The 13810-nt window shown below is 31.7% G+C and overlaps 1 protein-coding gene and 2 long non-coding RNA genes across 3 annotated transcripts; 1 reads left to right on the forward strand and 2 right to left on the reverse strand.

Annotated features, from left to right (window-relative positions):
- The first annotated feature begins 358 nt into the window (after window positions 1–358).
- LOC141446264 (uncharacterized) lies at window positions 359–11159 on the forward strand. Its single transcript, XR_012453610.1, has 2 exons — window positions 359–481; window positions 10887–11159. It is a non-coding gene; the product is annotated as an uncharacterized lncRNA (long non-coding RNA).
- Window positions 1267–5209, reverse strand: LOC141446261 (uncharacterized). The gene is made up of 3 exons (XR_012453604.1): window positions 5036–5209; window positions 1530–1763; window positions 1267–1447 (listed from the first exon to the last, which is right to left on the reverse strand). It is a non-coding gene; the product is annotated as an uncharacterized lncRNA (long non-coding RNA).
- Window positions 6285–13625, reverse strand: LOC141446256 (E3 ubiquitin-protein ligase TRIM23-like). Its single transcript, XM_074112777.1, has 9 exons — window positions 13043–13625; window positions 12802–12964; window positions 12588–12709; window positions 12221–12499; window positions 11532–11852; window positions 10800–10973; window positions 9155–9397; window positions 8926–9051; window positions 6285–8636 (listed from the first exon to the last, which is right to left on the reverse strand). The coding sequence occupies exons 1-9, from the start codon at window positions 13079–13081 to the stop codon at window positions 8445–8447; spliced, it is 1659 nt and encodes a 552-aa protein (XP_073968878.1). The 5' UTR covers window positions 13082–13625; the 3' UTR covers window positions 6285–8444.
- Between the last annotated feature and the right edge of the window lie 185 nt (window positions 13626–13810).

The following is a 13810-nucleotide window of genomic DNA, read 5'->3' on the forward strand; positions in this document are numbered from 1 at the left end:
TTGTTTTTTACATTTGCTATTTTGGGAATGCATTTGTTTTAGAGATGTTTACTTTAAATGTTAATTTATGATGAATCTATTATTATAATATATTTATGTAAAAAAATTTTTGTGTAAAAGTCAGCGATTAGTGTCTCAAAAACACTTATATATATATAAATAATGAAATAAATCAAATTTATAGATAGATTTAATTTTATTTCCTGACTATTCTCTATAAATAACGATCATGTAAGGTCTGCATCATTTGAACACTTAACTATCGTCTATTTTAGAAGACGTACTCGTTATAGAAGCACATTAAGGTGTACGGGAACATATCGGACCCCTCTTATTTCCTGACTATTTATAACCCAATTATAGATCTTACTTTATTTTAGGTACTGCTAGATAAAATGGGGTAGGTATTTTGACTGATATTTTGATAACGAAGCCAATATTCAGTCAGCTATTAGTCACAGATCGATCTTATGATATTCAGGTATGTTGTAGGAAATTTAGATTAAAGTCAATAACGTTCATTTCAAACTTGACGTGTCCTGCACTTTCATTTGTGATGTCAGACTGAACTACAAGCAAATAACCACCCACAGTCGGTGACTCGGTCCGTTCTTTAAGTACGCCGAATCACTAGGAAACATTCTACAACTTACACGAGACACTGCTTAAAATTTTAATATTTACTGTAAATAAGAAGGAAAAGAGATATTTTTGTATTTAAAATTTGGCTGTTTTGAGAATTTCGATATGCTTTACTACTGCGACTGGCGGCATCTCCAATACTGTTGTTTCTTTCAATGCAATTGAATAATAAATACTAAATGAGCAAATTGTCATGAGTTTTAATCGGCCGGATATTAAGAAGCTGTTGTAAGATCATAAAATTGGCCCATTCACCTTCACAATGGTTACTACGAATTTGATTCTTCTAACAATCGTAGAAAAAAAAGAAGTATTCTTAATTGTATAAGTAAAATGCCTATGTGTTCTTAACGTGTCTTCAGCGAAATATAGGCAATCCACGTCCGATTTAAGGACTACAAAAGGAAGTAGAAGATATCCAAATTTAGTTGAATCTCAATCTTCTATCCATGTGTAACTGGATACATAGAAGAGCTCTATGGATATCTGTATATGACATAGAAATTTTTACACATCGTACACTACCAATTTTGGTATTATGAAGTTTTCTACGAGAAATGAAAGTTTTAATTCCGCTCAGTAGGCATTTTTCAAAGGAATACCTTATAATTAAAAAAGAAATGCTACATTTTAAATAAAAAAATTTATTATAAATTTTTTTTAATACATTTTTTCTGGCAACAAAACAGCCTTCTGATTATTTCTTGCTGAGTATATTCACAAGAATTTAAACTTCTATGGCGAAAACGTATTTGTAAAGAATGCAGCAAGTTTTCCTGCGATAATCACTCTTGCCGTCTAAAATCTGGAATAAAATCATGCAAATATACATATTGCGTTGAAATAATTTTTGTAATAATCAATTCGCAGAGCTTTTACAAGTATACCTTCTTAGCTGTCTCAGTTTTGAAATTCACACAAATCTTATCCTCAAATATAAGACTGTTTTTCAAAAGTTACCAAGAGGTTTTGCTTTATCTTAACTCCATTCCTTAAAAAAACCATCCAAATGAACTGCGTTCAATCACCTTCAAACTTCCAGTATCCATTTCCGTTTACTCACTTCCTACTTTGCAAAATTAAATGAACTTTTTTTTACATCTTCGGCTTGCCAAATCTACCTGCAACAATACAACACAAGAAAATCATCAATTATAAGAAGATGCTTTAAAATTTAATTACATTAAGCATACAATGCTTAAATATATCTCTTTAACAAAAACTTACAGTTTAAAAAGTTAAGTATAAGGGTTGATTAAACGCCAAAAGGTACACAAATCAGCAAGTACCCAACATTTCATTAATACTTCATTGATATTATTTAAGTAATTTTACTGCATTAATTTTCATTAATATTTTTTAGAATTCATTAGATGTCACAGACCCTTATGCTGGCCATTTTCATCTACAAAATATATGTTCAAGTAGCACTGTAGATTGATTGTAGTATCTATTTATCTATAATAATCAAACTATTAATCACAGGTTAAAAAAAAAAATCATAAAAAATATGAGGCTAAAAATTCAAAAACTGTTTTTAAAAAATGCTTACACCAACATACATCAATGATTTTGCTTATTTTATTTATTTATTCTTATTTTTAAACAAAAATATATAAGTTCATTCTTCGATTAATGTAATTGTTACTTTATGTAGTAGTCAAACGTTTATAATAATAGGTAATAATTAATCTGGCTTTATCCGCAAATAATATAGTTTTCTTCAATTACATTCTCAATCTAGGTATTCTTCTAGGTATATATGTAATATAAAATAAATAAAATATGCATAAATAAAATTAGGGGGACTAAATTAAATTACAATTGAGAAATGAATAATTATTGTTGCACAATCTACTTGTTATTAACTGTGTGTTATTTGTGCTCACGAATATTTCGGTAAGACGAATGCAATACTAAAATATTGTTTTAAATCCTCCGAGATTCAAATTTAATCAGTAGCCGACTCTAACTTTGTCTTTTTCTACTTTAACATGCATGAACATATATGTGACAACTTCAGAATAAAGCATATTAAAGATAAATCAGAAGAATAATTTGGAATACTCTTAAAATAAAGTACCTATTTAATAACGAAGTTATAATATACATTTTATCATAATTATAACAAAAAAATATTAATGAAAATTAATGCAGTAAAATTACTTAAATAATATCAATGAAGTATTAATGAAATGTTGGGTACTTGCTGATTTGTGTACCTTTTGGCGTTTAATCAACCCTTATACTTAACTTTTTAAACTGTAAGTTTTTGTTAAAGAGATTTTTGTACCTTTTGGATAGATTTTCCTTTTTGTCTATTTTACAAAGTTACTTATCTGCTTCACAGATTTTTTTTAAAATTTAGAATAAGCAATTCTATCATTATAACCTGATAAGGTGTTAAGTCGGAACCATAACTACCATTGGAGAGATCTTTTTAAAGAATGATTATAGTTGCCATCCTCAATAACAACTTTTTTGAGAAAGCGTTTTGAATAAAATAGGAAGGTATTTGTACGTAAATAGCAAAATTAAATTGCGATTTAAGTACTTCCTTTTAAGAGGAGTAAGAGGAGGAGAAAAATAAACTGCGATTACAGTACTTCTCCCTAAAAGGCTGAGAAGCAAAGATTTTGAATCGAACGACAATTCATTGATGTAAATCGGTTCACTCAGTGATAATTTTATCGATTGCAATACTTCCTCTTAGTAGGTGTAAGAGCATGAAGGCACTTCACACCCACGTAGAGGAGCTTTAACCACTTCTTCGTGCTAAATTTTATCAAAATCGGCATAAGCGATATAGAAATATTGGTAATAATAGTTTTAGAATGGGCCTTATTTGGGTGGGGCGAACTCCCCTCCTTATGAGGCACGGCGTCGAGACTTTTAAAGTTCAAATCTGTACAAAATTTCGATTCGATTGACACTTCATTCATGAAAATCGGTTCACTTGTCGATAATTTGAAACGATTGCTATACTTCCCCTTAACAAGTGTAAGAGCAGATCGTCGCTTTAATGTTACGTAGGGGAGCCCTGACCCTGTCATCCTACCAAATTTTATCAAAATCGGGCTAAGATTTACAGAGTAATTAGTAATAATAATTTTGGAGGGGGCTTTACATAAAGGGGGCTAACTCCTCTCCCATTCAATGTACAGCATCGAGACCCCCAAAAGGCACATCTACATAAAATTCCGAATCGAATGACACCTCATTCATGAAAATCGGTTCGCGCGTTTAGGCGCTACGCAGTTTACAAAAAAGGTAACAAGAACAAGAACAAGAACAACAACAATTTCTGAAAATGCCGTTTTTGCTCATTTTCGGCAACTTTTTTCTCGAAAACTATTAGATCTGGGTTGTTGCAAAAAAATTACAGTGATAAAGGAGGGTTTGCCCTATATTTTAAAGAAAATTTGGGAATTTTATCTTTTATAGAAAAAGAGAAAAAAATTGTCAAAGTTGGGTGTTTTTCAACGTTACGCTTTTTCGTGCAGTTTTTGACGATCAACCCTTATACAACTGTCCTACCGGACAGTTTTAATTTATACTAAATATGGAGATAAATATTGTAAACGGGCCAATCTTTCGAAACTGTTTTACACTTCAGTAAAAAAAATCAGTATATTACAGAAAACAACATATAAAATTCTTTAAAACGTTCATACAATCTGACCGTACCTTAACGATGAAAAATCCCAGAAGTGCCACTCTACTGGATTTGTTTTTGTAATTTTCTTAAATATTTTTCAATTTTATTTTAAAGATTTTTCCAAGTAAATTAAATAAATTACAGAAAGAAGGTTTTGCTGATTTCCAACTACACGACTGTTCTTCTTGAGTAATTAGTGTACTCTGTTTAAAGAGTACTGTTCAATTGGTTTTTCCGAAAAAGTTAGGGAAAAACAGTAAAATCTAGAAATTTACATATTCTTCAAACTAGCGACATCTTATACATATTTGGTGAAGAAATAGATTATTCGCTAGTTTGAAGAATATGTAAATTTCTAGATTTTACTGTTTTTCCGTAACTTTTTCGGAAAAACCAATTGAACAGAACTCTTTAAACAGAGTACACTAATTACTCAAGTAGTAACCCGTTTTTACTGATATTCACTATAATGTTTTTGTGAATATGTTAATAAATATAAAATCTGTAGCATAACACTCGGACTGGTGATTCACGTAACACTTTTTTGTTTAATTTTCAAATAAGTAGTAATAAACAGCTCATACGGATATTTTTTTAATCATTATAAAATTATTCATGCGAACGAGACAATTTCTAATCATTGCTGTTTATTTGTAAAAGTATTCATTACAACACCACATGGCTGTGTTCATTGCTCAATTAATTCAAAAACAAAGAATAACGTTAGTGACTTACATGGTGTAGAAAAGCTGGAAGTATTCATCCCATTGTTAAAAACAAAGAAGGTATTAGCTTCACGTAAAGTTTTCAGTCACAAAAAATTATTTCCGACTGTATGTTTAACGACCAGTACTCAAGCTGCATTGACGAATTGCTAACCCCAACAAAGCGTTAGACAAAACGACCATAAGTTGCAGGTTAAGTAACCTATCATGATTGAATTTTAAATTTGAGTATAATTCATTAAAGTCTATTTTTTTTTTCTTAAAAATCTGAGTTCAATAAATTGTTAAAATATATTTGAATAAGATCATTAATCAATTTGGAAATTATTCTAATAAACTAAAGTTCAGTACAAAGTCTCTACGTTAAAAGTCACAATAACCAGTTTATTTACAACAGATTATTTTTCAACTTAAAACTTTTACTGATAACTTTCAAGTACAAAGCAGCGATAAATAAAGTAGAACCTTCTAACATTAGATTAGAAAGTAAGAGCTTTCTATCTTTATCCAGTGCTTTCAATTTTCAAACCCTGTCATCTGGAAATGATTATCTGGAGTTGATATCGTGCATTTTGATTGGCTAGAATCAGCAAAAGAATAGAAGGACCAAATCAAGACCAAGAAAGATTTAAATCTCTTCGGATTCAACTCCTCTGATGCCAGGAGATTTAACGAATTAAATTGGGATTGGAACCGGAGTTGTTTAATCGTTCCTAACCCTCTGTTGCTTGTATTGAATCAGCTAATTCGTTTGTAATAAACGTTCTTCATTATGTAATATTATAACAGTTTTTTAACGGTTGAATTAAAATAATTTATGCTTTGATACTTCAGAAATAAATTTCTAATTTTATTTTATTTTAAGTAAAAATCAACATACGTTGCATACATAAATTACATACTGTACCTAACATAAAGCTTTACACTTAGTGTTAAGAAATAAACAAAATAAATAATATTATTTCATAATTATTGATAGTCTTCTAAAAAATCTTGTAACCTACGGCCCCCCTCCAAGCATCAGTATTTTGAACTTGTCAGATTTTTTTATTCTGGTGGGGATTGATTTTTACAAACTCTTAGATGATAGCCTCAAAGCAGTTAAAATATTGTATTTCAGTGTAACATCTAAGTAACTACGGTATTAATTATTTTCTTTTTAATTTGCCTTAATTTTTTGGAGCGGGACGGAATCACTATTTAAAAAAAATAGATATTTGAATCAACTCATACCACCATTGAAAAACAAAAAAACTGCACAAGGTGTGAAAATAAATATATTTGAAAACATAAACCATAATATCACAAAGCACAGCAATAAAACCAATCCTGTATGTTTAGTTTTATTTCAAATCTTTAAACATTAAACAAAATCTATACCAAACATTGGAAATTAAATTTCAAAGTCAAATGATAAATTTAAACTAATACTTTACAAAATTAAACGTAAACAATACGAAGAAGTTGTATTGAACTGTTGGGCTGTGAGGTAAAGAAAAATAATTTATTACTGACGAAGATCATCATAATACATGCCGACATAATAAAAGAGGATTTACATCCATTAGAGTTGTACGTCTTTTATTGTTAATTAGTGGGTTTCAATATAAACTATGTTTAAATGTATCAAACTTTATTTTAATTATTTCTATCACTAATTATGAAAATGCAGGTGAAAATAAGCGGCTTTTTAACCATAAATACTTAATTATATTAGAAGAGTATACGCTTCATGCCAAATTTTTCGAGTTGTATTTGGTAGAAAAACGTAAAATTACAGACCACTTAACTTATTGGATTTTTACAATTTCTTTTTCAAATTTACTCAAAAACATAATTTGAAAAAATGTTCCAGGAAAATTCTATTAAATCCTTCTGGAATTGGAGGGTACGATAAACATCCTTAAGTTGAATTGGAATCTTATAAAAGAAGGACGTGTTTGGATTGAATTGTTTCAGTGGCATTGAACTTAACTTATACAGTAACAAAATTATTAGCTAATCATTAAAATTGAAAACCCCATCAACACTACACTAAACTGAGAACCTCCAGCTCAAGGATACTACAAACATGACGTCATGCTACAAGGGATAAAATCAGCCCTAACCTGATCTAGTTGCTGTGAATGTATTTCATTGAATTTCTAAAAAATTTACTTGTACATATTTTTTAAAAAAACATTGTGCCCTAAAAATTTTGTATGTTTATTCGATTTTTTTTTTTATTTTCCTAATTTAAAATTTAATTTTGTTCACAAGCTGAGACGTCAGGCTTTCAATTTTAAAAAGCCATTAACTAATATGATTTAATTAGAAATAATATTATCCGAGTTGACGAATATGGGGCATAACCGCAATTGAGAAGGTTATGTTTATGTTTGTGTAGGTTTTGTTTTAAGGTATTGAAGTTTATAAGGGTGCATTCCACTAAGCGACCACAACGACCACGCTCAAGACCGCGGTTTTGCACGTTCCACTTGCTTGCGAACGTTACAATCGAAAACTCAAATGGAATCGACTATGGGGCGTTTTAACCGTTCATGTAAACATTACAAATGGCGAACTCGAAAATAAGTCAGAAGCTTGAAGAGGTTGTTTTTTACTATTTACCCCGTTTATATGCAGTTATAATAAACATTACTAATTATTGGTAAAGTTAACTTATATTAAAAATATATAAATAATTCAATTTTTATATTACATTTTCATGGAGTATTTATAAAATTTACATTTAAATAAAATTAAAATGTCTTTTGTGGCAACAGTAGGATATTTATTAATGCAACGTAATAATGCTTTAGAAAGTTCTTTATCTAGTTCCGATGAAGAGTGGAATGCAATTTTACAAAATCGCAATGTTGAAAAGCGAAAACTTAGGCCACGTATTATTAACTATCAAAGCGTAATTGATCGTTATTCAGTGATTTAGTATGCAAAGGGATAAGTAATTTCTCATTTTATTTTTCTTTTTAGACTTTCGAGGAACACATTCAATTATTTACATGAGATAATACTTTCATTTACAGGATATAATTTTTTCGGTCACCATCTTTGCTTTTAAAAATTGCACCAACCTTCTAAACGCCCACTAGAGACTTAGCTCTTAAGGTGAGGGGGCGTTGCGAGCTTCGCGTGAGCGAAACTAATGACGTCATTAGTGACGTTTTCGCCACGACCACAACGACCTCAGTCGCCAAGTGGAACGCCTGAAGGTATGTTTTGATTGTTGTGAGCGCTTAGTGGGACGCACCCCTAAATCATGTCTAATTGTTCAGAAATCGATGATAAGAATCTATTTTGTTCTTAAATAGAAATTACGTTTAAATAAGTAATCTGTTCCAAGATTCGAGACCAATTCTTTTTAAAAATGTTTTTACTTAATAAATTTAACGTTTAAAAAAAAAAACTAGAGTAACTAATTAGGCAGAAATAGACGTATAATTAGTGACTGGAGATGCGACTAGTTGGCTAGACAACCAGTCTAAACCTTGATACAGCCCGACACCAGTTCTTGCACTGCAAGCTTGTAGATGCCAACTATGGCCACAACAAAGTTTACTAGCTCCTAATAGTTCAGTTATTGTTTCTAGTCCTTCACAACCATCCACATCCTAGAAAAATAAGTTAATATCAATCATCAAGAAAAGTATTTACCATATCAGTATTTTTACTTGAAATATCCATTTTGAGTCCTTAAATCTGCCCCCCCCCAAAAAAAAGGGATTTTAAAAATTAAATCTGTGAGTGTGTGAGTTTGTCTGTGCGTCTTCTGCGGAATATGTGACGTCAGCATAATTAAAAAATAAAAATAATCGCATGAAGTCCAAATTTGTCATCTGGTTTTACATGTTTACCTCATATCAGACTATAAAATCGGCAACATAAAAACTGCTCACTTACTTGTTTATTGGCCAATATCAGAAGCGCAGCCTCCTTTAAATCTTTTTCTCCCACTAATTTCGCTAGCTCAACAGCGGCTTCTGGTAAGCGTTCTTTGTCGTTGGAGTCGACAACGAATACAACAGCCTAAAAAACACGCGAAATTTTTTATTTTTATTTTAGCAACAACAAATCTTCGAACTAATAATGGGGTTGTATATTGGATTTACAGAAATGTCATGAATCTTACTTGAGTATTAAGAAAATAATGCTTCCAAAGTGGTCTCAGTTTGGGCTGCCCACCAATGTCCCAGATGTTAAATCGTAGATTTTTATATTCTATGGGTTCAACATTAAAACCAATAGTTGGCGATCTACAGGACATGAACTCATTTTGTTTTAATTTGAATAATATACTAGTTTTGCCTGCACCATCCAAGCCGAGCGCCACGACGCGCATTTCTATCTTCGGACCAATGTGCACTCGATTGTCCTGGAAAATAGAATATAACAACTTAAATGTTGGAGAAAAAAAAAAGTTGGTTATATTCTTAAGATTATTATTAAGAGCACGTTCAGCGATATACCACATAGGTCAAAATTAGCAATAAAAAATCAATTTTGGTGGACCAATCAAAAAATGAGAATCAAATAATTTAAGCCAATAACAGGTTGCAGCAGATTTTTAATCTTCACGTAATACAATTAGATTATGAGCAAAATTGAACGCTCTTCAAAAAGTTTCTTAAATTAAGATGATAATCCGTCTACTAAAAACAACTTTCAAGCACATCCTTTGGATTCAGAAAGTCACTTCTCAGACTTGACCCCGACATAAGGACTGTCTAGTTTGGAAAGCAGCGATTACATTTAATGGATTCCTAATTTTATTGGGCATAGCACCAGACACCAATCTAACTCAAAGGGTCTGGCAAGCCAATCTGTTACGTCACCTCTTCCAGTCCTGTCGGCTCACTAAACTTATCAGTCTAGTCAATGGCGTTTCTTTTTTTCTAAAATGCCGAACTTAAAGCCAGATGTGTGCCGTGTTGTTAAGACTCCTGGACAGCCATTCGCTCTCAATCCTATGCAATGTGTTTTTATCATTCTAAAATCGTGTCCTACGCAGTTTTCAAGGGAGCCCCCCCTTCAGGGTAAAGTGCTCTGACACTTCATTGTCGCTGTATCTCAAATGTTTGGGCACCCAAGATAAGAGGCAGAACTAACTTTTGCTAAACAATTCACGTCTCAAGATCTCGTAACTATTTCTAAAAGGTAGCCTTGAAACAGTCCTTGATAGAGCTTGGATAGCCTGCAAGCGCCGCTTAGATTGTAGATGCAAGACTCTAGATCATCTCACGAAAAGAGAAATAATTGTTTTGCGTGAAATATTTGGTTAGCCTACCTACAGTTTAACCTTGGAAGTGACCGCGTAAATCCTGGCTGCTAATCTCCCTTTTCTTGAAGAGTTGGCCTTTAAAAAGCCTTTGATATGTCTAGAGAAGATGGGAGCTAACATCTTCAGCAGCCATGTTGTCACAATTCTACTAAATATTGAATTTATTGGTGGATAATATCCTACAATCTAATGACGTTTCTGAGCAAAGTATATCAAAACAGAGATAGCTTGACATCCTACACAATCATTCTAATACTGTTTTAGATCATTTCTTTCTCACACATTCACACACAGCCTTCAACATTTCTCTTTCCGTTCCTTGCAGAAGGCTGAAACCTCATTCTATTGTTTGAAACAATAAAGTTCATTATTTCCTAAGCATTCAAGTGCAGACTAAAAGATTCTCAGGAAGAAATATGTCCAATATTTCTTACAGAAATTAGCTCTAGCAACAATACAATTGATTTTGGCATTTGCCTAAAATGAAATTACTAACCTTAGTAAATGTTATTGGTATATCTGGATTGAATTGTTCAGGACTAAGCTGATTAAATTGATCATGTTGTTTTTCAATCGATTCCAGAGCTTTCTTCAACTGTGGTCCACAAGAAACGAGTCTGGTATCATCATGTGACAGAGAGGTTTCACAAAGAACAACCACTGACATTACCTACCAACAAATTATATGAAACAAATTATATAGTGCCTAATCTCAATTGGTACATTCTATTCATTGATCTAATTTAGTTTATTTACTCATAAATGATGATGATTATGAATATATTATAGTAAATATGTATCGTAAATATTTTGTAATAATTATTATATTAAGTAAAGGAACTGCTTGATTTTTGTAGTTTAGTTTTTAGTTCCGCAATCGATAGATATTTATCGTTCAAAATCAATAGCAACCTTGAATAAATAGATCGAGTTTTGTTTTTTTGGAAATGCCAGCAAATAATTAAACAAAGCTCAATCATTACTACATTATTATATTTTGTGGACATACCAAAGTGCTGTTTCAGGGTAGTATGGGTTAAACAAAATTTTACTTCGACGTTTGTTGAAAATATAGAGAGAAAAACTTGCGTAAGAGTTGACAATCGATTTTTTAGGTTTTGTTTGTTTAATTCAGTTTCAAAATATTGGCGATTCATTACCAAAACACAGGAAGTGGAACACCCCCCCCTAAAACAACAACAACAAGAGAAGTGCTAAGACTGCTTACTTGAGCCAACCAGGTGGAAATATCTTGCTGGGACGCCCTAAGAGTTGCTAATCTTTCTCTAGCGTGTGTCTCGACAGCAGACCTTGCTGCAGCCTCTTGTGTCTCTAATTTTGCACGTAACTCTTCAAAATGATGTTCTACACGAGATCTAGCACTCTCCAGCGTTCCACCGAGTTCTTCACCATTGCCTTCAATGCCAATGACAACCTCTTCCAATCTACGCTCAGTTTGATTCATTTGTTCAATCAGTTGATGCGTTCTTTCTATTGCTATTGAGACCATTGTTCGCAGTTTTTCCGCTTCCGCCTCTATATGCGAGTGCTGTGAAGAAGAAGAAGACAAAAATTAACAGTTCTAATATTTCAGATCATTAAAAGTCGTCATGTTCATAAAGCGGAGAAGAGACAAATTTGTAAAACTGAGGAAGAAGTGTGAAGATATTTACGCAAATAGGTGAAGTGATTTTAAATTCGCTACAAATAAAATTTAACGACAAATATTTTAATAGCTTTAGCAATAAATTCGTAACTGTATTACGCACAAAAAAGACGGTATATTCAATGTAATGCTATATTTCGCATCTGCATTCTACCGATTAATATCAAAAGAAGATAAAGGGTACTTTGCTAAAACGGGAACGAGAAGCTAATAAACCAATTTAAAATCAAATAAAACAAATATTTACTCACAGGATGATCTTTATGTCTACCATATTCTTTGCAAAGATAACACACAGTAGGCGTTCGACATTCTTCTTTTAAACAAACAAACTCTGCTGTATGCGCTGGATGTGCAGGACATCTTGGTAAATCTCTTGGTTTATCGGCCAATGGTACCCTTTTATGTGGTGCAAGCGTACGTGTTCCGTGGGTGATAATTGAACACGGTTCACATAAATGTGACCGACAGACTACACAATACAGTACAGCTGTATGACTTTCGTCTTCATCACAACGTCCAGCGTTTAACTAATTGGGAAAAAGTGTGACAATATTTTTTAAAAGTACGAACAATTTTTGTATTTTTAAAAATTAAAATTAAAAAAAATCAATTTACTTCTCCGTCATTTCTAACCACCTCCTTATCTAATATAGGCGCTTCTTTCTCAGTAAGTTCTAATTTTTCCAGTAATTCTAAAAGGGCAAAATTCTTCTTTAAGCCCCAAACTCCTGTACTACCTGAAAATTGACAGATTATTTAACCCTAAACAATGTGTGTGTACAATATTAACAAATATAACTTTTAAAAACTGAAAAAAAAAAAAACATACCAACAGGCGTTGGTTGCCTATCGAAAGGGCAAAGAATTGATCCATTTTTTAATGGAAGACGTAAAAGACAAGCATGACAGACTGTATGTCCACAATATAAAAGTCTAGGAACTCTCTCTCCTTGCACAGTAAAAACATCTTCACAAACACGACATTCTAAAACCTATGATCATTCAATACTCGAATTATTATCATTTTTTTTTTTAAATTTATAAATTAATGCAACTCAACTTACACTTACATTGTTTTTATTAGAAAATTTTGCCTTCAGCGAATACATTTCCGACAAAACTTCTTCAAGGATTAATGCACTACAGTTTACATTTTATTTTTTCAACAAATTTTCCAAAGTAAAGAGTTAAATAATGTACACAAGAGAGTAATCTCACACGATCTCTTTTTATAAATATAACCTATTCAGATGGAAACCTTAATCAAATGAACTTTAAATAATGATTTATTTATTAAACATAAATTGAAAAAATTTTAAAAGCTATTAAGGAACTTTTTTTATAACTTATTTATTTCAATAATGGACCAATGGTTTAGGGTGAAGGTGAATGTGAAATTGTTGAGGTAGCCCTCCCCCGCAATAAGTCACAGAATTTTATTCCACAGAATGCCTCATAAAAAGACGTTCATCTCACACGCTAGTCATTGCGACTACGAAAATGTTTATTCAAAAGCCTAAATGTAAATAATGTTTTCTGTTCTCGATTATTCAAAGTATTTTTTTTAAATCTTTAACTAGCAATCTCAGCCTATGCAATGCAGTGCTTTTTTTTTTTAAACTAAGACTAATAACTGAACTAAGAACTAACTGATTTGATACATATGTGCATACATAACATATGGTTTGATGATCCGGCCTATGAAGACGCTGTTTGTTAAATGTCATCCAAATAATTTTTTTTTGTGCGGTTCGCTCGCTTGATTGTGGTTTGAGAAATACTAGATTAGAGGATATTTATATTGAATACGTAACCGTCTCCTTCAGGGAATACAATTA

The sequence above is a fragment of the Rhodnius prolixus genome, unplaced genomic scaffold (assembly GCF_049639745.1).
Source record: "Rhodnius prolixus isolate KJV_2025 unplaced genomic scaffold, Rpr scaffold_1, whole genome shotgun sequence".
NCBI classification, from domain to species: domain Eukaryota; kingdom Metazoa; phylum Arthropoda; class Insecta; order Hemiptera; family Reduviidae; genus Rhodnius; species Rhodnius prolixus.